At 41.2% G+C, this 27,483-nt stretch overlaps 2 protein-coding genes across 3 annotated transcripts in view; one reads left to right on the plus strand and one right to left on the minus strand.

Annotated features, from left to right (window-relative positions):
- The window catches only part of PPM1H (protein phosphatase, Mg2+/Mn2+ dependent 1H), a 654,208-nt gene that overhangs the window by 113,485 nt on the left and 513,240 nt on the right, over positions 1–27,483 (plus strand). The gene's annotated exons all lie outside the window — the stretch shown is intronic.
- LOC147751203 (uncharacterized) lies at positions 5,802–27,436 on the minus strand. The gene is made up of 3 exons (XM_086952406.1): positions 26,970–27,436; positions 9,063–9,115; positions 5,802–5,974 (listed from the first exon to the last, which is right to left on the minus strand). The coding sequence occupies exons 1-3, from the start codon at positions 27,434–27,436 to the stop codon at positions 5,802–5,804; spliced, it is 693 nt and encodes a 230-aa protein (XP_086808532.1).

Genomic DNA, 27,483 nt, shown 5'->3' on the forward strand with positions numbered 1-27,483 from the left:
GCAACGTAGGTGGGGGACGGGGTGGATAAATGCACACAAGATAGAAAGCAGAAACATTTAATGTGACAACTTTTACAATAAACTGGAATTTCTGGAAGAAATAGCTTTAAAAAACTTTTTTGTTAAATAATTTTTATTCATGAATTAAAAACAAGAAAATTGTTAACATTAGCAACCTCACACCAATAAATCATAATATGAATTCAAATTACAATATAGTGGAATTGCTCAGAATATGAATAATAATAACAAATGGTAAAAATATAACACATACGTTTAATATATGTAAAAGAATAAAGGGAGAAATTAAAGAAAAAGATGGTACCTAAGATATAGGTGAGTGAGCAAAAAGCTAGGTCGTAAAGGGTCACCAGAGTAGATCAGATTTAATGTTCTCAGAAATTGAAAATGCTGAAACAGTAGCTGTTCTATATTCATCACAAACAAAGCTCCACCATGCTAATGTAGATAGTATGAAGTGTCTTTCCAGCAAGAAAGTATCACTTTAAAAGCAAGAGCAATAGAAATATTAAATAACATAGATTTAGGAGAGAAACCATCAAAATCTGGTGAGGGAGTTCCAAGGAAAACATTTTGAATGGATAATTGAATGTAACATTACATTTTTTTTAAACATTTGGACCAATTTTTTTCCCAAAATGTAAACAGCTTGTAAAATTAGTATATTAAATGAGTTTAAGTCCCTGTAAAGGCAGAACAACACCAGCAAAATGGAGAAAAAGTTGTAAAATATTAGAAATACATTTAGGGCAAATGAGAACTCTGTTATACAAATAATAAAGATTGGTTAATTTGAACAGTTTTAGATGTCTTTAATATTTTATAGATGTCTTAAATATTTGATCCCAAATGTGGGTAGGGAATGAAATAGGTATATCAGCTACCCACAATAATTCAATAGAAGTTTTGGATCTTACAGCAAAAGGAAATAATAACATATTACATATAAAGGAAACCTTAGGTGTAGAAGCACAAGAGATCTTATATAATGATGTATGAGGTGTGAGTGATAAAGTATCAGAAAGAGAATTATTAGCCACTACATAGGATCGAAGAGAGGATGATAATAAATGATATTACTGTAAAAACATACTTGGTAGATTGTATTATATTTGGAATTGGGAAAAATAGATAACAGAATTATTTTGTTCAAGCTGGCAAATAAACTCTTTGTAATAAAATGATCTACACCAAAATTAAAAACATCTAGTATACCAAATAGAGGAAGCAAGTAAGCATTGATATGAACCAAGCCCTGTAGAAAATATTGTATGTAACAATTGTTAGGAATGTTTTAGTATAGGGTTGGTTGATATAAAGGTGCAATTAGACATATAATTTACATCCACAAATGAAAAATATTTCAACAGAGATCGTTCAAATACAATCAATCATGGTATAAGAGAGTTTTGAAAATCATGGGTTAAGGCAAAAAAAAATTCAAATAAAAAATGTAGGATGAACTTGAAATCAGGAAAGCGGACACCTCCTTCATTCTTGGGGCGTTTAAGTTTAGCCAAAGCTATACGGTATTGCATATTATTCCAAAGAAATATGGTACAGATTGAATTAATTTGAGATAAATAGACATAGGTATCTTAAATGGTAATGTTGATAATGTTTAAAGTACATGTGGTATATTCATCATTGTAATGGTCTCTAACCTACCCCACCAAAATAGAGGGAGAGGAGACCAAGATGAAAGTAACTTCTGTAGTGTAAGTTTTACATTTTTTAAAGTGAAACTGATTGTATTTGAAATGGTAGAAGAAAACCAAATACCAAGATACTTTACTTGATAGGGCACTAAGGCAAATTATTCTTAGCAAACATATATTGATAACATGAAAAATTTAAAGGTAATATTTCAGTGTTAGAAAATTTTAATTTATACCTAGAGATCAAAGAGGGATGAGGATTAGACGTATAAACTTAAATATTGTCAGCATAAGCCGTTAATTTCTGTGGAATTATATTTAAAACCTGTTGTAAACGCATTACAATGAGTACGTTAAAGAAAAAGCTCCAAACAAAGAATACACAACAAAGGGAATAAAGGACAATCTTGTCCGATACCTCTATGTAACTGAAAATACCGGAAAAAGATACCATTAACAAGAATAATTTGCACGGGGGTAACAGTTTTACCAATTAAATCCAATTACGGCAAAAGCCATGCCATCGAAGAGTAGTAAACAAAATGTGTCTGTTGATACGATCAAAAGCCTTTTTGGTATCAAGAGACAATGCAGCATGGGGAGAGTGGTATTTATTTCCAAATACGAAAATGTTTGAAAACAACCTAGCGTTATTTGCCGCAAGTCTGCCCTTAACAAAACCAGAATAATCAGTTTTCACAAGAATAGTCTCAAGGTGGGATGCTAGAATTGTGACAACAATTTTGTGATCATAATTAATTAGTGAACTAGGGCAGTCATTTTCACTTGGGTATGGTCTTTATCAGGTTTGAGAATGCGGACAATCAAGGCTTCTAGAAATTAACTTGTTGCCTTAGGGTCTGAAATGGAAGTTTTAAATTTCAAGAAGTTTAGGGACAAAAATGGAAGAAAAAGAAGAAACACATTTTATAATAAAGTCACCTGGACCTAGGGCTTTGGCTTTAAAGGATTTGATGACATTGGCATCTGTAATTTCCTGATGAGTTATTTTAGCTTCTAATAAGTAAAATTTATCAGACATATGAGGAGACCATTGAAGAAAGTATGCATGTTGTGTTCTAAAGGGTTAGTGCATTCAAGGTACAATAATTGGTAATATTCATGAAAAGTATTAGAGATGTCAGCATCTGAGGAGGCATGTTCGTTTCAAAGAAGGCCAATATTTTTACATTGAGATTTAATTTTTAAATAATTGGCCAACATCTTGCTTGCTTTATTTTGACCTCCGTGGAACATAGATTTGACTTTAAGGAGAATATTGCAGGCATCAATAGTGGGAAGTTTATTAAGAGCAGATTTGACTTTAATTAACTCAAGTAAAACAGAAGATGATTTAGAGGAAAAATAAGTGTGTTCTAGTATTTTAAGTTGTTATAATAATGTATTATAGTCAACATGGGTTATTTTTTCCTTTTTACTCAATAAGCTATGGTGAAAGCACAAAATGAAGCTTTAAAAGCATCCCAGGTATTAGGAATAGATGTGTCCAGAGGTTGGTTAAGTAAAACAATTTTTTTTATAAAAGTAGCGGCTTTAGAAATTAAATTATTGTCTGATCAATGGAAATTATTAAGTTTCCAACATCCAGTTTTGGAATTATTTAGAGATAGATCACATGAAGAAAAACAGGGGCATCATTTCTGAGGATTGGATGGAAGGAAGTAGAGTATCAGTAATCAAAATATAGTCAATTCTAGAGCTAGTAAGATGCACATCGGAAAAAAAGATAAATTCACAGGTATCATGGTTACATGTTTTCCAAAAATTGAATAAAGGACGAGAGAGAATGGCAGATTGAAATGCTTTATGAGATTTGTCAGAATTAAATTTACATTTAGATTTCCGATCAGTAAAAGGATCTAACCATTGATTGAAGTCTCTGGCAACAATAATGTTTGGATTGTCAATAGAAGCTAATGTTATCTTGATGTCATTCTAGAAGTTTAAATCTGGTTTAACTGGACCATAAATATTAAAATCAAGAAATTTGTCTATTTTGAAACACAAGCATCACCAATACCTATCGACCATTATTATCACATTGAGTTGAAATAATTTGTGCATGTAACGATTTATGAAAGAGAATGGCAACATCTCATTTATGATTAATAGCAGGAGAATAGACAACTTGGCCTACCCATTGCCTTTTTAATGTAAGCGAATCAACATCATTACTGTGAGTTTCCTGCAAAAGAGCAACACATGAAGTAAGTCTAGACAAATGAGAAAGTACCTTTTGTCTTTTGACAGTGTGTCCCAGACCATGAACATCTAACGAGACAATGTTAAACATATTAGAGGTTGGGATGAGAGATACAGGAACATGTGTGACATACTGCAGTGACGCTGAAGGAAATAAAAAGACACCATTTATTAACCAGTACGAAACATGTATGAATGCAAAGATAATGAAATCATACAACAAAAAAGCCCTCCCCAAATAAGAAAACAAAAAAGTATTTTAAAAATGAAGACATGAGAAAGAGCTATTAAGATGAAGAGACTGATCAAGGAAAGAAATCAAGGTCTGAAATTAAGAGCATAAGAAATGAACATGAGACATAATAGCAACAAGAGCAATAAAAGCAGCATAGAGAGAAAGATTCGGATATAAAAGAACAAAACAGCCATGGAGAAGAATATAATAGATGATAAATATTAGTAAAGAGAGTTATTTAAGAGCACTGGGCAGAAGTATCCATAGAATGAGGTGAAATACTTTGGAGAAAAGAATTTAGTTTAACAGGATCCTCAAAAGAATGTGTAGTGCCTTCATAGGTAATTTTACATAAGCAGGGATACAAATGTGTAACTGTCTCATTTGAGGACGTAATGCAAGAGGTTATTTTCTCTGGCGCATTGGTGGAATAGGAGAGATCCTGAGAAATGTAGGTATGACCAGAACACATAAGACAATGTTTTTCTTTTACTGTTTTTAACACGCGGAGCAAGTCTGTAAATTCCAGAAATAACATTATAATTCCTGTAGGTTTGGTACAGTGAGGTTGGAAATGACCAAGGTGATGTACACATTGAATGTTCAGAGGTGGGTCATGTTGAAAGTTTAGAAGCTCTGGCAAGAAGTTTTTCAAGAAGGTAATGAGATTAGGACCCTTGCATATTTCTGGAAGGCCATAAATAAGATTATTATGTCTGTTTCAATTTTTAAGGTCCTCTGTTGTCGCAGGGATTCTGCTCCTACACAGAACTGTGCATAGAGACTTGGAACCTAAGTGAATTAGGGTGTGCCAAAACTCACCTTAGTATCCAAAATCCTCTACCAGACTAGCAATCAGTGTCTCATTGGTTCTTACACACCCCCAATGATTAGACAACCCAGAACATGAACTTAGACCACCTCCGGTCACGTGGAACACATGAACACTGTTTCGTTATACTAACATACCAGTCCAGAACGAGGAGAAAATGAGGACACGTGCAAGTTTGAAATATTTATTTCTAATGCCGTGTTCCCAGGCGCAGTATCTTAGCTAATACAAGCAAACATATTATAAGCAACAAGGTTATCAGGGAGAAAGCGTGGTAAAATGCTAAAGGGAAGAAGGCTAAATTACACCTATGTCTTACCCTCCCTTGCTAGTATATTATATTATATCTAAAGAAGGGTTTTAGCAGGGCGGCCCCATACCTCTGGTCTTAGTAGAAAGGGATCACATCATTTTCCACACCAACTCTCTGCATGCAAATATTCATCAAGTGTGTGTGTGTGCATTCTCTGCGTAGTGCATTATTAAACGTGACAAAAGCCAGAGTTGGCTACAGCTGCATATGTGTTATGTCTAGACCGTGCGCTGATCAGACTGAACAACAATCACTGTGTTGAAATAAACTTGAAGGCCTCAACACTCACTGTTCAGACACAGCTTACCAAGCAAAGCTGATATTATAGTCAAACGTATTATTCTCGTGTGAAGCAAAATATTCTACTAGGCTAAAAGCTTTAATAACAATATGTGCCGTGTGCAGAAGCAGCAGAAAGGTAAAATGGCGTTTAAACTTCTAATAAGCTCATGCTAACTTAACACAGTGTGAAGGCAAAGCCTATCTCCATGATACTGTATGAAATTTGAGCTTTTGAATTTATTGTTCCAGATCAGGAATCTTGGTAGTGGCGTCTTGTTGATCACTTATATGTTGCTCCATGTCAAACATTTTAGCTTCCATGGTAATCCATCTATCTTCGATTTGCTGGAGTTTTTCATTTATGGCAGTGATGAAGGATTTTAGACCCCTCACCTCATCAAGTATAGTGTCTAGAACAGAAACATGAGATGACATAAAAATGGCTCTTCTCTTACGAGTAGTTCAGTGCAACCTCAGCTCTTTTTTCATTGAATAAGTATTGTAGATTAATAAAAATTGTACCATAAATAAACCAGTCCACGTTTAGTAGAGCACAGCAGTGAAAATGCAGCATAGAGCCCCTGTAATCAAAAGATCTATAGAATCATTAGTAGCCTCTTGAGACACTTTTAGAGGAATAAATCTTCATTAGATGGATTATAAGAAATCATAAAAGTGTTAGTGGCTCCATTTGTCACTCTCAGTGATCTCAGGGTTGTTCATATACCACTAACCCCAAGGCCCCTCCCCATTTTTTGTCACTCTTGGTGGTGTCATCTTCTCTGATTTAACTGTGTTATTATGCATACAACAGGAAAGGTCTCGTGGAAATGTTGGTGTTAATTTCTGCTGTGTATATTTCAGAGGGTGGATAAAATGATAATATTTGAAACACAGCTCATTCCGTGAGGCAGTAACTTCAGCAGAGCAGACTGGCTTCGTTGACCACACAATAGACAGGCAAGTTTCTGGGCATGAAAAGAAAACAAATAGACACATGGAGACATACAGGCATGACACACTGGCAAAGAGGTATTTGTGAGTGGCAGAGCAGGGAGGGTAAAAGTAACTTTCTAAAAACAAACTATGTCATTGGTTGTGTCGCAATTCACAATTTTAACATGAGCTAATAAAGTGATATATTATATGTGGGGGGGGTTGTGTGAATAGGCAGAGGGGCTAAATACTTGAATGGGATTTGTGTGGTAATTATTTTCTTGCACACTTGTATTTTATATACAAGGACATTGATTTGTTTAAAAGCATGTATACATCATGACAAGTAATAATGATCCACAATATGAAAACCAAAGAAAATGACTACGAAACAATTACAATGGCATAAGGGAGAACAAATAAGACACATAAATTGGTCTATTAAAAACTCAGCACATCTGCTATTTGTATCCCCGTTCGACTATCCCCGTTTCTTCAGTTGTTTACAATCCGTCCTCCTCTTTCTCCAACAGTTTTAAAAAAATGTTTTAAAAAAGCTTGTAATCAAGGCTGCTGTTGACAGCTGAAACGTTTAGATACACTTCAAATTGCCTTAAATAAATTGGTAAAAAGAGAAGAGCTGCTTCTCGTGTGCCGCTCTATATTAGTATATAAGACGATGGTCGTGGAAATATGACCTGTTCAACACCACTGGCAGTTGGATTGCATGCCAGCAACTGCCAAATGTTTTTGAATATATATATATATATATATATATATATATATATATATATATATATATATATATAAGTGTATATATATATATATATATGTATATATTTGTAGCAGAAAGCTAGTCATTTTGCTTTATTATTACATCAACCATTCCATCTCTTTCAGAAAGAATCCTATCACTTGGTTTATATTTAATTTGAAAACTGTAGAGAAGCAAAAATCAGATACCGAAAAGCTGCACCATTGTGCCAGTGTTTGTGCCGGATTGGCCATTTATTCCATCAGACATTTCCCTGTGAGGTTGAGGTCATTAGAAACTGGTTTTGAAGTCAGGGGCCCCTGCCTGTGTCTCCAGTCCCACAGGATTTTTGCAACAGGCAAGAAAATATCTGAATGGGAAAAGGAAGGGAGCAGACTAAGGTGAGCATTTTTACAGGGCTTCTTGTTGTTTCTAGTTCTGCCTAGCCACGAATGAGTGCTCAGTCAGTTATTAACAGTGCTAAAATAAATAAGAAGCTAAGGTATTCAATGGTTCAGCTGGCACAAACCTTTTTACATATTAACTATACTTGCTCATTGTCCAGTTTAAAAACTTGTTTAATCCCAGAGTGACTGGTATCTTCTTGGTTAATCTTGGCACATTACGGGTACCGTACTAAGTATTCTGAGGATTATAAAAAGGAGACCACAAATAGGGCCAATAACATTATTTTTCAGATCTCTCTCAATAATCATGTGAATGAAAGTCTGTTTCTTTCACCTTAATGGTTTTGCTTTCTGCATCTCCTTGCTGTTAAGAAGTAACAAAAAATTCTAGAAGCATGTTTTTCTTTTTAAACCCGCCTCTTCCTTTTTCTTCTATGTCCAATCTTTTTGTCACTCTTCAAGATTAAACGTGTGGCAATTCTTACTATTTGTTGGGCAAGGTAGTGCTTGCCAGTACACTGAAACATATGCTTACCAAATTCTTTGAAAAGCTGGTTTGGCTAATCTTCACTATATACTAAGTTATGATGCTCCGGTCAGAACCTTACACCCTAGTAAGATAGCTCAGGTTCTTTTGCACCACTTCAAAGATCAGTGTGCAATCTGCGGCTACAAGTTCAAAGTCTTCATAGCAGGATTCTAATTACTGGACTTTTTTGAACCTTTTCAAATTATTTATTTACAGGAGACATGGCCTGTTCAGTCGTTCACCTTAGAAAACATCTGTGCTTTTCAAGTTCCTGTAAACAAGAACACAATGGGGCGGCCTAGCGGGGGGCTACTAACAATGGATACAACAGTCTGGGAATCAAGACCACAGTAATTCTGGTAGAATCAACTTACTTGCTGCCAATGCTTTTAGGGAGAAAATCTAAAATCAAGAGTTACTAATCAATATTTATTTCCCTCCAACATAAGTGCAGAGTAAGTCTAAATTACGTTCAACTCTAGACGATATCAATTAAATTCTCTATCACTTCTTGGAATCTACATTAGTAATTACTGGAGACTTTAATGCCAATCTCCTTTCAACTGATAAAAGTAACCCAGCCCGATATGACTTACCAGATCTAATTTTCAGCTCTCCTCTGTCTGTTTGTGAAGCCAGGACTGGCAACCAAAAAGTAGATACCTTTAAAGTTTCTTTAAGGATTTTGAATTTGGCACTCTTAACAGAGGGTTCACCGCAAAACCTTTATTTCTCACTGCACTGACCAACAGCATACTTGGCTTCACCCTACTGCATTATCACTCTTTTTATTTGTGCAAAAGCTTTCAAATCACAATCATCTGTAGGGAAGAAAGTCATCATCATCCACTGAGGCTATTCTTGCAACTCACCTGCACATGTTATAATGAGGGGGATCCCCTTTTTCTCATCAGGTGTCAGAGATCTAAAAAGTTGAATGACATATATTAATACAAATTCTTTCAATTGGGTGATCAAGATTTTATCATAATGTTCCAGAAATCCATAGCAGGACGTACGGATCTGTTCTCTGAATGGAAACAAATATTAAGCCAAATCTTCTATTTAATCTCTTTGAAAGATACTTAAAAAGTTCATTCTAGACTTAGTAGTAAAGAGAGATTAATCCGGATAGCGAAAATTAAACATTGAAGAGTCTTAAGAAGTCTACAAATAACACAGCAAATCCAAGACCATGATTTTTAGAATAAAAACAGCAACAAAAAAAGAATTATTGGGCTTAACTAAAACATATACAACAAAAAGTGAGAAAAACTGCTTGACTGGAGCTGCATAATACGGTTAAGATAAAAGCTGTTTTGGCAAATCATTGGGCATGAAACAGGAAATTACAGATCTGCCACATGCACATTTATGTATATCATTGTCTCTAAGAGCGAATTCCTGATTTTGAAAAGCAGAACGTTTGGGAAGATTACTAATTATGTCTGAGACATTGGTTCAGATAAACTGGAGATTGTAAATTCATAACAGTACTTCGGAAAAGTTGTAACTGACAATACACAAGATAAAGCGCACACTGTACACAATTCCTCAGTCTAAAGCCTCTTTGCATGAAAACGTGTTACATCCATGCCTTTCATATTGCAATTGGGGGGAAGGCATTTCATGCAGATGCTCTCTGTTTTCAAACTGAAAGTCCCACCTACATAACTATGTAATATAGAATCTATCAATGTGATTAAATTGGATTCCCTCAAGAAAACAGAAGGGCAGATTTTACGTGAATTATGTAATTTTAACTTGTCTGTCTCAACCCCGTCAATGAGGTTGGAATTCAGTCTGACTAGCTCCTATGTGCCATGATTAGCAAGTGTGATTCAGTGGGGGTGTTGGCTTGAAAACAGTAAAAAAAAATCTGAAAGGGTCTTTTTGAAATATGAAATATTTGATTCCCACTTTCTCTCATGATTTCACTTTGGTATTGAATTACTTTGATTTGCAAGAATAGCTTGTGATTTCCCTCTCTCAAGTAGAACTTAAAACCCTTATAGAAAGTACTGATAGTGTTGTAAGTTACCAGAGAGATCACACATGTTGTATAATGAAGAAAAGGCTGGAGGTGAAACCCAGTCTTGCCATCCTAAGGTAGCCCAGAAGTACCTGGCCTGGAATTTGGACCATGGCACTCGCCATGTTCTGACTTTATTCTGTATGAAATTGCTCCCGTTAAATGATCTAAAGGCATATTAGTCATCTTCCGTGAAAACTTGGCAAGAATGTAACATGTGTGAATTGGGGGGAAGGCATTTCATGCAGATGCTCTCTGTTTTCAAACTGAAAGTCCCACCTACATAACTATGTAATATAGAATCTATCAATGTGATTAAATGGGATTCCCTCAAGAAAACAGAAGGGCAGATTTTACGTGAATTATGTAATTTTAACTCGTCTGTCTCAACCCCGTCAATGAGGTTGGAATTTAGTCTGACTAGCTCCTATGTGCCATGATTAGCAATTGTGATTCAGTGGGGGTGTTGGCTTAAAAACAGTAAAAAAAAATCTGAAAGGGTCTTTTTGAAATATGAAATATTTGATTCGCACTTTTTATCATGATTTCACTTTGGTATTGAATTACTTTGATTTACAAGAATAGCTTGTGATTTCCCTCTCTCAAGTAGAACTTAAAACCCTTATAGAAAGTACTGATAGTGTTGTAAGTTACCAGAGAGATCACACATGCTGTATAATGAAGAAAAGGCTGGAGGTGAAACCCAGTCTTGCCATCCTAAGGTAGCCCAGAAGTACCTGGCCTGGAATTTGGACCATGGCACTCGCCATGTTCTGACTTTATTCTGTATGAAATTGCTCCTGTTAAATGATCTAAAGGCATATTAGTCATCTTCCGTGAAAACTTGGCAAGAATGTAACATGTGTGAATTGGGGATTCTGTTATATTCCCGGGTTAGTCCCATGTAGCGAAGTAGCTTATTTCTTACAATGTCCTCACAGTAACTTTCAGACGTGAACTTCTGCACATATTTGCTAGAACAACAATGTTGGATTAGTGCCCATTGAAAAAAGGGTGGTTTCGGAAACCTTGCAACCTGTGGCAGGCACCCCATGGTGCCTGTCACACTGTCCATGGTTCTACAGGGGGGTCCCTTGGGTACCCTCACAGACCCCAACCGGAGGCCTCAAGATGAAGGGGGGATGGTAAAGGCCCCAAAAGTCAGTTTTGGACAGCCTTTTCATATCAGACAGACTGGTTAGGAAAGGCTGTCTGAATCCGATATCATATTATGCCGGTCGGAAATGTGGTCCATTGACCAGTACGATTCAGCTCCGACTGACTCTGAGTTCCTGATTGCCTGTCGGAACCGATTCGGAATGACCCAACGGTTACATTTGCATCATAATCGGTCAGTTGGAAATGTTTCTGACCGGCCAATTACGATGGATTCTGACGCGGTTTAGAAAAATCCGAATCCCGTACAGAGCCTTTTGGATCAACATTGTAATCAGGCCCTATTTACAAATGTCATCTCTATCTTCATCCATTGGGTGACTGGGCTATCTGTGTATCCATAACATCTCTAATCCATATGCACATCGCAAGGCTGTTTTCTTTATAAAAGATGAGTATACCGATAGATTGGTGGAGGAGGCACTTCAGCTGACACCAAAGGTCCCTGCATGCTGAGACTTTACCATGCAGCAGTCTGACATGTCGTGAGGGCAGTACAGTTTGTTACCAAGTAGGGGTCCTTCATTCTATCCCATTAGGTAATGGCATTAGATTGCCCCTAGGGGAGATCCTTGGCTCCACACCTACACACAATCTAGGTACACTTAAAGTAGGTTTTGCATAGTAGGAGTGCGCTCGTTTACTGGCTTGTTTTATAAGCATGCATGTATAGACTGCTGTAGCACCATGTTAGACCTATATATACTATTTGCACTTTTGGTGTTTGTAATCACGTTTATCTGCTTCTATCTATTAATCATTGCAGCACACATATTTTATACAAGAATGACGTTGGTTCAATAGTAAACCTATTGAAAATGTCCCACTCTGTATTCTCTATATACCTCTCTGAGAATAAGTGAGCATGAGTAACTGAGCAAAAGGTTCTCTACTGTTTTCACTATCCCTGAGGGATCAGGATTGTTATGTTTAGTGGTTGACAGAAATCCTCTGCTTCCTGATAGGGTTAGGGCGCTGAAGGTGGCACTGTGAGCTAGCTGGTCTATAGGCCAACAAATCCTGTGGGGGTGTCCAGGATCAGTCTAGACACCAAGCCCTCAGTTTATGTTGGTCAACAAACATGCAGACCCTATGGATTAGTAGGAACTACATGACAATTCAGGGCCTTAATCATGTTCTCTTCATCTGTCTGGCCCGATTTACTCAGTGCCACTGGCTGCAAAGGCCAATGTCAGCTCTGTAGAGGCAGCACAAGGGTTGCTGTTCCATCCAAAGAATTACATAATTTGTACAACTTTTTTATTTTTGAATGTCTTTTTGTATTTATTTTAATATGGTCCCAGGATTATTGCTATATTAGGGGAAGGAACTCATTTGGTAGCTCACTATGGATAATTTACACATAAAGACTGCATGTTGTGGGGGACTCTTCCATTGTAACTTATGATGGAGTAAATTGAATATGTTTATTATCCAAACCACTTTGCTTGTCCACAAGGGGAACTGCATGTCAGCAGCTACCCGTGTGAAAAAGTAATGCCGGCTCCCGCAGGAGGCAGTGAGCCGGCAGGACCGGGCGGGAATTGGGGTCCCCCCACAGTCCCCAATGAAAAGGCTAAGCCCCGGGGGATGGGGTCCCCGGGGCCATAAGTGGCCTGGGAGGGGGCCATGTGGCCCCCCTCCCTCAATATCATGAAGAAAAGAGGCACAGCCCCGGAGGATGGGGTCCCCAGGGCTAATGGAGGTCTTAGAGGGGGTGGGGGGCCATGCATCCCCCTCCTACATTTTTAAATATATTAAATAAATAAAATTATGGCCATGCCCCAGGGGATGGGGTCCCGGGGTTAATAGATGTCTTAGGAGGGGGGCCACGCAGCCCCGTCCTACATTTTTTAATATATTAAATAAATAAAATGATGGCCATGGCCTGGGGGATGGGGTCCCTGGGACCGAAATTGGCCTCAGGAGGGGGGCCGCAGGGCCCCCTTCCTATTTTTTTGTTTTGTTTTTTAAAGCAGGCTATCGGGGATGGGGTCCCCAGGGCCTCAAATAATTTAAAAGGAGGGGGCCGTCACAGCCCCCCTTTATTAAAAATTAAATACATAAAAAATCCTGCATTGGGTCTAGGCCCCGCCCCCTCTTTGCAGCACTCCGCAAACTCGCCCCCTGCGCGTTGTAGGTGGGGGATTTTCCCTTGAATACTAAGGGTCCCCAGGGCTAATAGAGGCCTTAGGAGGGGGGCCACGTAACTCAATTCCTCCATTTTTTAATATAGTAAATAAAATTATGGCCAATGCACCACAGGGCGCATGTGTACTCTTGTCATATCAGGCCTGCACCACTGTGCAAACGCGCCCTTGGCCCGTAGCCCGTAGCCCGTAGCCCGTTTAAAGTTGGGGGATTAAGCCCCCTTGAATTCTGAGGGTACCTGGGGCCAACTGGCCCACCAGGTAACTCTAGTAAGTGCCAGGGAGCTGCCTTGCAGAGAGGTGGTCCAAGGTCACGCCCCCTTTTTACACCACTCTGCAACGCAGTTCTGTGGCGCTTACTGTAGGTAGCTGGTGGGATAGTTGGCCCTCAGGGACCCTCAGGACTCCTGGGGACTTAATCCCCCAATTTACAACGCACCAAGGGGTGAATTTACACAGTGGTGCAGGGAGGGGGCGTGGCCTGATGTGACAATTGTGCAAACACACCCTGTGACACATGCCATTTTAATTTGGGGAATTAGGTCCCCTTGAAACCTGAGGGTGGGGGCCAACTAGCCCACCAGGTATGTCCGGTAAGCGTCAAAGGGTTGTGTTGCTGACAGTTGTAAAAAGGGGGATGGGCTTACTGGAGGTACATGGTGGGGTAGTTGGTCCCCAGGAACCCTCAGGATTCAAGGGGAATTAATCCTCAAAAATAAAACCCACCAGGTGGTGTGTTTGCACAGTGGTGAAGGGAGGGGGCGGGGCCTGACGGGACATGTGTGTACTTATGCAATCACTCCACCAAAACCCAAGCACTTATAAATTTACCATGCACTCTCCTTGACACACTCTCATCAAATCACTGCCCATGAACTCATGCAATGACCTATGCACTAACTCATGCACTGCTACAATACCCTGAGCAGTGCCCATGCCCTCCAGAAATTCCTCTGTCACTACCCATGCACTCCTACAATCCCCCAGCGAGCATCATGTACTTATTCAAACACTCCGCCAAAATCCAGGCACTTATAAATTCACTAGGTACTCTCCTTGCAGTATCTAATCCTCCAGTCACTACCCATGTACTCATGCAATGACCCAGGCACTAACTCATGGCAAATACAATCAACCAATCAATCAATCAGAGCATTTGTAAAGCGCACTACTTACCCGTGAGGGTCTCAAGGCGCTGGGGAGGAAAAGGGAATTCTGCTACTGCTCGAAAAGCCAGTTCTTGAGGAGTGTTCTGAAGGTCAGCAGGTCTTGGGTCTGTCGTAGTGGGATGGGGGGTGTTCCAGGTCTTGGCGGTGAGGTGAGCGAACGATCTTCTGACAGAGGTCGCTCTTTGGAAGCGGGGAACTGTGGCGAGGGCGAGGTCACCGGAGAGCGAAGCTGGTGGTAGGGGGTGTAGGAGCAGAGTCGTCAGTTGAGGTATGCTGGTCCAGTGTTGTGGAGTGCCTTGTGTGCGTGGGTGAGGAGCTTGAAGGTGATCATCTTGTTGACAGAGAGCCATTGCAGGTCTCTCAGGTAGGGTGTGATGTGGCTGTGGCGAGGGATGTCAAGGATCAGGAGTGCAGAGGCGTTCTGAGTGCATTGAAGTCGTTGGAGTTTGGCAGAGGCTCCTGCGTAGTCTAACGTGCTGCTGACGAGGGCATGGGTGACCGTTCTTTTAGTTTCGGTGGGGATCCACCTGTAGATCTTGCGGAGCATGCAGAGGGTGCTGAATCAGGAGGATGAGACAGCGTTGACCTGCTTTATCATGGATAGGGTGGAGTCGAGGATGAACCCTGGGTTGCGTGTGTGGTCAGTGGGTGTTGGAGCTGTTCCCAGTGCGGTCGGCCACCAGGAGTCCTCCCAGGCTGCGGGGGTGGATCCAAGGATGAGGACTTCTGTCTTTTCCGAGTTTAGCTTCAGTCGGCTGTTCTTCATCCACTCAGCGGCAGCTTTCATTCCTTCGTAGAGGTTGGTGGAGGTCATGCTCATTACAGGGGTACCCCAATGCATAGTGTTCCCTAGTGTATGTAGGTGTTTTCACTGTATTCTAAGTGTCTTTTAGAATAAGCACTTGTTCTGGTCCTGGTTAGTCAGTCAGTTACCACCACTACCTGTCACTAAAACGTTGGGGGCACAGGAGGACTTTCTGCTCCTCTCTTGGTTCTTTCTGCACTTCTCTTGCTTCTTCCTGCACTTTTCTTCATCTTTCTGGACTTCTGTTGCCTCTTTCTGCATTCGTCTTGCTTCATGCTGCGCTTTTTTTCCTCTTTCTTCACATGTCCGACCTTTGTAGGCATAGTTAGAAATTAGCATTAAAAAAACCATTGAAATTAACTGAAACAACCATAGGTTTCAGGCACGTTATAGTTAGAAATTAGCATTTAAAAAAACATTGAAATTCACTGAAAAAAACATAGGTTTCAGGCACAGTATAGTTAGAAATTAGCATTTAAAAAAAACTTAGAAATTCACTGACAAATCTATAGGTTTCAGGGGCGTTATAGTTAGTTGGACATTTCACTCGTACAAAACCATTAAAGTTCCCCCGTTATGTAAATGTGAATGTATTTGAGCTTGTAAAGCGCACTGCTACCCGTAGGTTTCCTGACGCTGTATAACGCTGGGGAACCCGTCCTGGCTTTCCCTGTGAGATGGTCCATATTGGGCACCCCCAAGGTGTAGCCAGGCATCCCCAGCGTTGATGGGGCCGTTTGTAGAGATTAAGCAAGCTATTGCCCAGAGTTGCTGAGTGGAACCCATGGTTAGAGGGAAACCGAGGCGAGATTTATCGAGCCCGTTGACATTGACCCAAACACCCTGCCGCGTCGGGAATTGAACCCTGGTCCCGGGCCGTCCTCTGCTTCTGGGTCTGCCGCCTCTAACCAGTGAGCCACACTACTCCACATAGTTAGTTCAGCTAATTATATCTCGTGCCCCCCGCAATGCACTGCTGATGACGTCACATATTACATCATTCATGACATGGTCAGTGACATCACTGATGACATCTCAAATGACATCACTGATGACATCATCCACGTGATAATACGATGCACCTCCTCACACTCTAATATAACCTTTGATACACCCATTCTCAAATACAGACTACCATTTTTGAAACCATAGACACACCAGTACCAGTTACTACATACCCACTCACTGATTCTTAGGGCTACACACACATACACTCATTGACCCATACAATCACTCATACATACAGTTACTCATCAATACAACACGATCATATGCACTCATACACCTATACAGACACTCACACTCTGCCACACCTAGTCAGTCATGCAAAGTATCAATCACACTCCCATTTCCTCACCTATACAGTTATACACACACCACCTCACTCATTCAAACATTTACTAGCACATACTTACTCTCTTATACAATCACTGATACAAGTACACACTCATCCATACAGCCACTCTCACAGTCACTGACTCTCAAGTCATTTCTATACTCCAAGTCTCACATACACTGCCTTTTACATATGTAGTTACTTGGACATGTACCATTGAGACATCCAATCTCTCACCAACACACCCATACCCACACTCACCCGCCCATACAGCTGTTTCCACATGCACTCTTGAACCTATACACCCAGTTAATCAACCGCTCACATCTATGCACAGTCACACAACTCCCACCCAGCCACACAGACGCTCAGTCTCTCATACAAATACTCAGGAAACCAATCAATAACCCTTAAAGACACTCATGTACTACTGACCAACACATGCAGCAGCTTACACAACAACAGACATACTGATACACACATTCAGACAGTGTAGTCACTAACCCATACATTCAGTAAGACACATTTAATCATTCTCTTATACAGTCAGTCACGCACATACTAAATCCTTCATCCAGACACTTACACACCCACTCATTCTTCAATACACCTTGGCATATATATATATGGTGCCGCGGAACGAGCCCATGTGCTTTCAGCACACCAGCTGCAGCGCCCTACAACGCTGCCGCATTTGGAACAGGAGCTGATTTTTGTGAAAAGCACGTTGCAGCGGGGACCCAAGCTCAACATCACAAACCCACTGGGGTTTTACTATTTGAAAATTGGCAACAACGACACGGCACCTCACTGTTAGGAACACCGGCACTACATCATCCATCAGGCCACAGGGGTGGCCACGCCCAGGTGGGCGGGGTTGAACATTAAAATATGGTACCGAAAATCGCCGTGCCTGTGCCTCTGTATCCGGTGCCTTTGAAGAAGTGTTTACACACGAAACGCGTCGGGCAACACTGGACGTTACTCCTTCCGTGACGCTGAGCAGCCTCCTCGCTGTAATTCACATTAAAGATTTGTGGCAAAGAACTCACCTGTTTAGGGCTCAATCCTTCGCTGGCAAACTTGTTTGACTTGATTTATGCGGCTTTGCCTGAGCCGCGGAACGAGCCCATGTGCTTTCAGCACACCAGCTGCAGCGCCCTACAACGCTGCCGCATTTGAAACAGGAGCCGATTTTTGTGAAAAGCACGTTGCAGCGGGGACCCAAGCTCAACATCACAAACCCACTGGGGTTTTACTATTTGAAAATTGGCAACAACGACACAGCACCTCACTGTTAGGAATACCGGCACTACATCATCCATCAGGCCACAGTGGTGGCCACGCCCAGGTGGGCGGGGTTGAACATTAAAATATGGTGCCGAAAATCGCCGTGCCTGTGCCTCTGTATCCGGTGCCTTTGAAGAAGTGTTTACACACGAAACGCGTCGGGCAACACGGGACGTTACTCCTTCCGTGACGCTGAGCAGCCTCCTCGCTGTAATTCACATTAAAGATTTGTGGCAAAGAACTCACCTGTTTGGGGCTCAATCCTTCGCAGGCAAACTTGTTTGACTTGATTTATGCGGCTCTGCCTGAGCCGCAGAACGAGCCCATGTGCTTTCAGCACACCAGCTGCAGCGCCCTACAACGCTGCCGCATTTGGAACAGGCCATTATGAAAATGGGGTAACCCAATAAGGTTCAGGGACCTGGGTAAATGACGTTATATTGAAAACAATGGTCCCAACCAAAAAAATCCTTAACAGAAAAATCTGTACAATAATGAATTCCTTTAGTGAGCTTCCTAAGTTAACCACTCAATTGAATTAATCGAAATTACCACTCTGGTAATCTATACATCACATAGTTTTTATACAAAACCTGACACAAACCAAGGATTTATTTTGAAAGAACACAGGAGTTTTAATGATTTACTCCATTTCAATTCACTGTTTTTATATACATTTTTACAATTTATATACAATTGCAACTTAACGGTAAAAAGAAGAGCAACGCAGCTTCTAAAGTAGTGCAAGAAAAAAGAAAGAAAAGAACGTGATTGTGGTGACGAAAGGGTGCAAGCCTCAGAAGATAGTGACACGTGAAAAAAGGGGGTTTATTTACAAAAACGTCGACGCCTTTCTTTTCATTTCAGATAGGACCACTTTTGAAAATCATTATACATGTCATTGCTTGACTGTATAAATGTATAAAATACAATAGTAATTAATTGTGGCTCTTTCTGTGAGAACAGCTGAATACTAAGTATCGCTGTATTTGTAAATAAACCCCCTTTTTTCACGTGTCACTATCTTCTGAGGCTTGCACCCTTTCGTCACCACAATCACGTTCTTTTCTTTCTTTTTTCTTGCACTACTTTAGAAGCTGCGTTGCTCTTCTTTTTACCGTTAAGTTGCAATTGTATATAAATTGTAAAAATGTATATAAAAACAGTGAATTGAAATGGAGTAAATCATTAAAACTCCTGTGTTCTTTCAAAATAAATCCTTGGTTTGTGTCAGGTTTTGTATAAAAACTATGTGATGTATAGATTACCAGAGTGGTAATTTCGATTAATTCAATTGAGTGGTTAACTTAGGAAGCTCACTAAAGGAATTCATTATTGTACAGATTTTTCTGTTAAGGCATTTGGAACAGGAGCCGATTTTTGTGAAAAGCACGTTGCAGCGGGGACCCAAGCTCAACATCACAAACCCACTGGGGTTTTACTATTTGAAAATTGGCAACAACGACACGGCACCTCACTGTTAGGAATACCGGCACTACATCATCCATTAGGCCACAGGGGTGGGCACGCCCAGGTGGTTGAACATTAAAATATGGTGCCGAAAATCGCCGTGCCTGTGCCTCTGCATCCGGTGCCTTTGAAGAAGTGTTTACACACGAAACGCGTCAGGCAACACTGGACGTTACTCCTTCTGTGACGCTGAGCACCCTCCTCGCTGTAATTCACATTAAAGATTTGTGGCAAAGAACTCACCTGTTTGGGGCTCAATCCTTCGCAGGCAAGCTTGTTTGACTTGATATATATATATATATATGTATATATATATATATATGTATATATATATATATATATATATTTATATTTAACAACTTACAGATTTTTAGAGTCGAAATAAAACAGCTTATCAGAATAAAACACCCATCAAAAGCTGCTGGCCCAAATAGAATTCCAATTGCCGTGAACATTTTCGATCCCAATCTGTGGGCATCTCTTTTGTGTACACATTTTACAGATGTTTTTGCATTTCACCAAATTCCTTCACCCTGGTAAGGTGCCATTGTACCGCTGATTCACAAAAAAGAGCTAATCCTAAATAAATGTTGCCTCATAACACTGCTATTTCACAAATATCTATTGAATGTGCTCTATGCTTGGGCAGTCTCTTGCCCAACACCAATCTGGATATAGGCAAAATCGATCAACGACAGATAACTTAAAAGTTTCTTGTTGAGAAAACATTACAAAGGGGCTTAAGTCTATACACATGCTTCATTGATTACTCATCAGCTTTTCATCGGGTGAATAGATCAAATTTATGGGAAAAATTACCCAACTGCGGCATCAGTCAGACATTACTACTTCTTCATTGTTTTTTTGCATGAAAACACCTGGCTCCAAATCAAATTAGAAACAGCATGCTTTCCCACAAGTATGTCCACAAATTATGGCCTAAAGCAAGGTTGCATTTTGGCACCTCTTCTTTTTTCTTAATATGTATCTGATTTAACTTCATATTTGACCACTTTAGTGGACTTGCTCCAAAACTAGCAAAGCAACTTATTCCTTACTTAGACTATGCTAATGACATCATACTACTCTCACTAACTCCTAGGCATCTAATTAAGTTGAAAGAGCTTAGCTATACCAATGATTTAAGGGTAAACCTTGATAAAACAAAAAGAATGATTTTTGAGAAGCCCAGGGAAGGTATGAAGTGGTTCATCAATGGGACAACTACTTTGGGGTAAACATTCATAATAATCTATTTTGGTCTATCTGTGCGCATAAAACCATGCAGAAGAAATCTCTCATCACCAAATCAGTAAAGAGGTTTGCTAGCAACTATGGCACAAGAGCAATGAGGCAAGCACTCGGTATAATCAACCTGAATATGATACCAATGGTATTGTATGGTGCGGTTGCTTTTGATGACACCACAGTGAATACCCTTAATAAAATGTATAATATTGAGAAAAAATATTTAAGCATGCAGCACTCAACACCAAAGACAAGACTTAGGGCCTTATTATGAGTATGGTGGTCCTGGGACCACCATACTCGCGATGGTAGTCCGACCACCAGCACCCGTCTTTCTAATACATGTGTGGGGATGGGACCACCACAGTATCACCATCTTCACCTGGATCAAGGATCCCACTGCAGCGGCGGTCTGACAATGAACTGATTATGCTGGCAGTGCTAAGGCTAGCACCTCCAAGCATATTCCGACCTGCATATCCACCACCCTTTTCATGGCGGGGATCTCGTCATGAAAAGGGTGGCGGACATGCAAGTAAGGGGACCCTAACCGGGCCCTTGGCAGATTATGGGCCTGGGAGTGCATGCGGGGGGCACATATTGAGCCCCCCTGGAATTGCACCATTCTTCCTGCAGTGTCTGACATGCACAGCATGGTGCATGCCTAACCATGCAGGAATGAGCTGCAGGCTCTCACATGTTTGTTAGGCTCTCCTGTGAGAGACTGCTGCAGCACCACCCGCCCTCTCTGGATTCAAGTCATAATCCGGTGGGTGGGCTCACCATGGACTTGGCGGTCTTCCTGGTACTGTGGCAGTGGCGGCCCCAGGTGAAGACCGCCAAAGTCATAATAAGGCCCTTAGCCTTGTACTTACCTACCACCTCTGATAAATCAGCAACACGTGACCAAGTTAAATTGCATCTGTGAAAGTTTAGCTTTGACAGAGGAGCCTCGAACATAACTTATTGAAGACGAAGTGAGATATGCTGAGACTTCCAATTCTTTGCTGGGTCTAACCTCAATTAAGAAGATTATAACAAGAAATCATCTACCGCCTCCACAGATATTAGCAGCATTACCTCAGCAACTTCGGAAAAGCTTGATACCACCGCTAACTAGCAGGTCTGGGCACATTAAATCATGCAAATTCTCAGACTACACCATGGACTCTTACTTTCATGAAATTCAAGGGTACCTTTCATTGACCTTGGCACCCTCCTGTTAACTCAAATACTTACGATTTTGCTTGAATGTGAGAGCAGATGGAACTTGAACTCTAGCCTCAAAAGCTTGCCAACTTTATCATAACAAGCACTAAACAGTTGAGCACATTGTATGTATATGTCTGGCACTTCTTGATTTATGGAAAAAGTATATGAAGCCTTTGTTTATTGTTGGGAAGATACAAACAAGTTCTGTTTTTAGATTTTCAAGCAATAAGCTTACTGTCTTTTAAGCCAAAGTGTTTGTAAAAATGTCTGCTGATCCTAAACCCTGGAATTTTAATTCGTGTTTTATGTTGGTGAAATGGACTTGTTATTACACAGTTGTTTTATTATCCTTAATACAATAACTCATTTATTCATTCAAGTTCAAAGTCTAACAAGTCCAGTTTAGATAGTCATCCTTACAAGATAGCTAAGTTGAGTACCATTAACTGCGCTTATAGTTTCACCTTTTTTCATGACAACTGCAAGTAGAGTAGTTAGACTTAAAGCACTACAGAGAGCTACCGACAGGTGAAACGCCCTGCTATGGACACTTAAATAGTAGGATGACCATTTCTCCTGAAGAAAGCAAGAATGACTTGGCTATGTGCCCAAACGATTTACCACTACAATTACCTTAAAGTCATGTCTCTTTTTTTTCTTTTTATGCCAATTAGCTTAGGTGTACCTACGAGTAGATGCAAATTACTCACTTAAAAGAGTGTTGTATAGTTCCTATATATCCTATACAGGATCTGCGCATTCGGATAACATAAACTGTGGGTTTGGTGGCAGACTTGTTCCGAGCACCTACACCAGATATGTTAGCCTGTTTGGATTAGCTAGCTCACAGTGCCACTAGAATCTCCTCTTATCGGGGAGAGAATAGTCTCTCTAAGGTCTAGTCAACCACATTACCTGAGAAAGGAGAGAATATGGGACCCGTCCTGGTCTCGAGTTGAACACCCCGCGAGCAATGTTATGCCACTGCTAGTTGAAGTGTCTGCATGCAGGAACCTCAGCGTCTCTGGTCAGTGTGTCAGCCAGGAAGTTACGATCTCCTCTGTCTGCAAGACATGATGTATATATACCCACTGGTCTCCCATGGGGTCCTACCTTGCTGTGTTACTGTACCTATTGGGTACTCGCAAATTGCGCATGCAATTCCCATTCATTCCTATGGGCCTAAAAGCACACAGGAATGAATGGGATGCCATTCCTTAATTGTGACTCGCAATTTGTGAGTCGCAGTTAAGGAATATGTAGAAATCGCTATTTTTAGCGATTCCTACATGCATAGTCATTTGCAATTCCATAATTGCGATTCCTTAATAATCGCAATTAAGGAATCGCAAAAGCCTACCTTGAAGCATGTGCCCCATTATCTTCTGTTATTTGCTTGACATGTGGCCTTACCTGGATGAATTTGGACAAAAGTCTTTCTAGCAGTTCACTGACATTTTCAGTGGATTCGACACATTTATAAAGCAATAAAAAAACTACTATTCCACAATCGATTGTCTAATTTTTGAAAATTAGTTATTGGTGATGTGCCAGCCACAGTTTTTTCTGTATAACCCTAGATCCATTTGCTCTCGATTTTTAGAATGACTTTTGATGCTCTGGTTTTACCGTTAAAATGTACGCCCTCAGTATAGCTTGTCTGTCTCATAGGTTTCTATAGTTACGGTAGATTATTTTTTGGCATAGGATGAGTATCATGAGAAGCAATATTTTCACACAGGTGTTAAATTAAGAAAAATAATGTAATCAAATTGCATCAACAAACTGGAAAGGCTGCCGAGACAAGCCTAGGGCTTTTGTTCTCCTGGATACACACTACACAACAGCAAGAGGCAATGCAACAGAGACTACCTGCGCGCTCCCCTGACGGTGTGGATGTTTACCGAGAAGAGGTGGTCAAAAGTCTTAGGAAAGCTCAAGGCACTTTTAACTGCAGCAAACTCCGAAGCGTTCAATTATATTAGCGCATGTGGTTTGCTCATATGCCTCGAGCATCTGTTCTGTTCCTGCTCGTGTATTGTAGTTTTGAGTAGCATATGTGTTTAGAACAGCTTTTACTTTCTAATAATACACCCTGCCGCTCTCTTGAGTGGCAGCCACTTCAAACATCTACAGATTCATTTCCAGATTCGTTCGCTCCCCCTCAAGCTATGTTTCTTTGCTGTTGGATTTGAAACAGAAGTTTGCTGAACTCAAAGCAGAAAAAAATAGCTTTTGACAAGAGATTTCAGTGTGTCTGTTTTATGTTAATGGAGCTTAACATATCTTTAATAAGAATAGGAATATAACCAATGCATAGAGAATCACATGAGCTCGCCTCAGCTGCTTGCCTAGGGGCACACCTGCCAAGACATAGCTTTATATGGACATTTTATAGATCTCCCATAGCCAGACGCACACTGAATAAAGTGAAGACATGCATGCAACTTAATAAACAAGCATTTACAATGCAACGGTGTCGCCTTTGCAAAAGTTAGAGCTATTGGCATTGTAATGACAATTTGTTTATTTATGTGTTTGTTTTGAAAACAGATAAATAAATGGCATTGTCATTTACAATGCCAATAGCTTAATCTCTCGCAAATGCCACACACAAACACACAGACCCACACACACACAGAACCACACACACAGACCCATACACACACTCAGAGCCACACACAGAGCGAGCCACATACACACAGAGCCACACACACACAGAGCCACACACACACACACAGCCACACACACACATACACACACACACAGAGACACACACACAGAGCAACACACACAGAGCCACACACACAGAGCCATATTGAAACAGAAATTGGGCCCTTATGCTGATGTACTCCCTACAGTCACATCGCCAGTGTGTCTTTTGTATGTAAATTATTAAGACCGTGCTCTTTGTCCAGCTAGAGAGGTGATTGGAAAGGCTTGTTTTTATAGAATCTGTTGAGGTCAATGACATATTTATAGTCAAAGCCATAGGCACCATCTTGGATTTCATCCTGTTGGGCCTTTCTACTTCTTTTGCTACTAGTAAACCAAGGGGGGCTGTTGCTACTGCAGCACCTTCAGGGTGCAGCAGGCGTTTAGGGTATTAAATTGCAATAGGTAGTCTCATGACTGCAATGCGACGCCATTTGTTTTCATTCAGGGTCTAATTTTTGCCAGTCAGACCGGGCACTCTTAAGCTCCCACTAGGTTTGTGCTCTCAGCCCACACTTTAGACAGATGAGCGATATCATTTTGGGACATGTCCTACAGTGTGACTAGTGTGCTGCCCATACTCAGGCTTACATCCTCTTATAAGGTCATCCAGAGATGTCCTTGTTTCTCTGACGCGTGGCCAAAGTTTATTCTAAATAAGCGAGAACAAGTCTGATTGAACTGTGGAGACCTAGTGTGGCTGTGAGAAGGTGAGCTCAAGCCTGAGTGGATCGGAGCCAGCTGCTCACGCATGTTGCGGAGTGCCCCTTTACTCACGGCGGGCCTGTGTGTGGCATAGATGCTGTGTGCCGGGTCTCCTGGAAGAGAAGAGAGCTGGAGGCTCAGCGCCCCGATGGCTGACCAGAGTTGGGCAGCCAGGGGAGGTCCCCCAGGGAGCTCTCAACTATGGAGATGAGCTGCCTGTTGGAAGTGGTAGGTCCTACCAGCAGCCCTGCCACCAAGGTGAGGGGCCACCAGAATCGCGACCTGTGTGTGCGGGCACATACACTGCGAGGGACAATATTTACCACTGTTTTTTTAAATTTATACTCCGTGCAATCAATATGGGGAGTGGAGACTTCAAGAAACCTGACAGGCACCCAGTGCTAGGGCCTACTTTCCCCAGCACCCCCTCCACGCCCCAGGGCCCGTGCGAACCAGACATAGATACTCCTGGTGATGATTCACCCATAATTGTAGCATAGTTTCAGAATAACCGTGCTGTATGTTAATTTTTGGGAAAATACATTGTTGTTTTATTTCTAGTGCTCCTTGAATGGGAAGTGGGTGCAGAAGGCGCTCGTTTGCCTGTTACGTTTTAGTTGAAAAGTTCCACAAGATAGAAATGTATTTTTTTTTAATTCTATTCAAATGTAAAAATTGATGTTTTACTGAATATTAAACAGAAAATCCGAACAGAAAAAAAAATACCAACAATAAAGCAATCTAGATGAAACGGTTGACAGCGTCGGTTATGCCCGCAGTTTAAAGATATTTTTGAGCAACTCTGTCAGTGCTTGGATTTAATGTTGCTCCCATTTCTTCCTATTGAAGATGCTTATCGGGTAGACTAGCATTTGACGCTTCTAGGATCACACCCGGCATCGGCGGTTGAGCCGAGGTGTAATCTCACCGCTTGTGATCCCAGCCTATTACAATCTCCACAGTAAGGAGTCAGCGAGGTTCCCCCCAGGGCATTGCACGCATGCAGTGGCCGAATGAGTAAACACCTGTGACTTTCGATTCTAACTCAACAGGCGGTGGGGCGCACCCTAGTCTTGTGAGTGGTTAGCCAGTACTCCAGGTCAGAGGAAGCACCCCCCATCTTTCACACCCATTCATGTATTTATTTACACCCCAATGCATTCTGGGAGTTCTAGTCTTGATTAATGTAACTTTAAAACAGTCGGACTACATAATTGGGTGTGGAAGGGTAAATACAGTCTGACACCACACAGGGCTTGTGTGTATTTAGAGCATAAATAAGATGGGCAAGTGTGGGCCCAAATTGTACAAACTCACTACATTTTAACATTATCATCCTACCCGTCAGGAGTTATTGCAAGGGTTTATAGTCTGTCCTTAAACCACCTACCGTGGCTATCGATCGGACTGACTTTCACCCATCAAAATTAACTCTGTTGTTGCCAGCAGTGGGGCAAAGCCTTCGACTTACACCAATAGGTCAGGCCAGGGACCCTCTCGGGAAGCCTCCTCTTCTGAGGGCGGCTCCTTGATGCATGGCAGCTGCAGGCTGTCCTCCCCCACCACGGCCATGCCTCCGATACCCCTGTGAGGCCCTCCCTTCTTCCTTCCAACTCCCCCTGGCTTGCCACTGCGGCGAGAGAGGCGGCGGGAGATCTTGCGGGCCAGGTGGGCGAGTGTGCCCCCTTTGACGACATAGTCTTGCTCCAGCTCCTCCAGGGAAATCTCGATATTGCCCGTGTACCTGAAGATCCAGCCAATGAGGCTCAGGAACACCAGAATGGCGCTGGTGTAGATCAGCAAGTCGCCAAAGTCCCCCCGGTGGTTGATCTGCAGCTGGACAAAGATGCCCACCAGGAGGGAGGCCACCCCGACCAGGTCCATCAGAACCGCAAACAAGAGAGCCATCCGGAAGCGTCCGAGAGCGGCCGTAGCCATGTCTGCGCATCCCCAGGTGTGCGGCACGAGGGCGGGGCACTGCAAAG

Source organism: Lissotriton vulgaris, chromosome 1_1 (assembly GCF_964263255.1).
Source record: "Lissotriton vulgaris chromosome 1_1, aLisVul1.2, whole genome shotgun sequence".
Taxonomy (NCBI): Eukaryota; Metazoa; Chordata; class Amphibia; order Caudata; family Salamandridae; genus Lissotriton; species Lissotriton vulgaris.

Coding starts and splice junctions, on each gene's coding strand:
- LOC147751203 (XM_086952406.1), bottom strand. CDS start 27,436: ATGGCTACGGCCGCTCTCGGACGCTTCCGGATGGCTCTCTTGTTTGCG. Junction 9,116..26,969: donor CCCTGGCCTGACCTATTGGT/GTAAGTCGAAGG, acceptor TCAACTTTTTAG/ATCTCTGACACCTGATGAGA. Junction 5,975..9,062: donor CCTCATTATAACATGTGCAG/GTGAGTTGCAAG, acceptor TTTCTGTTCTAG/ACACTATACTTGATGAGGTG.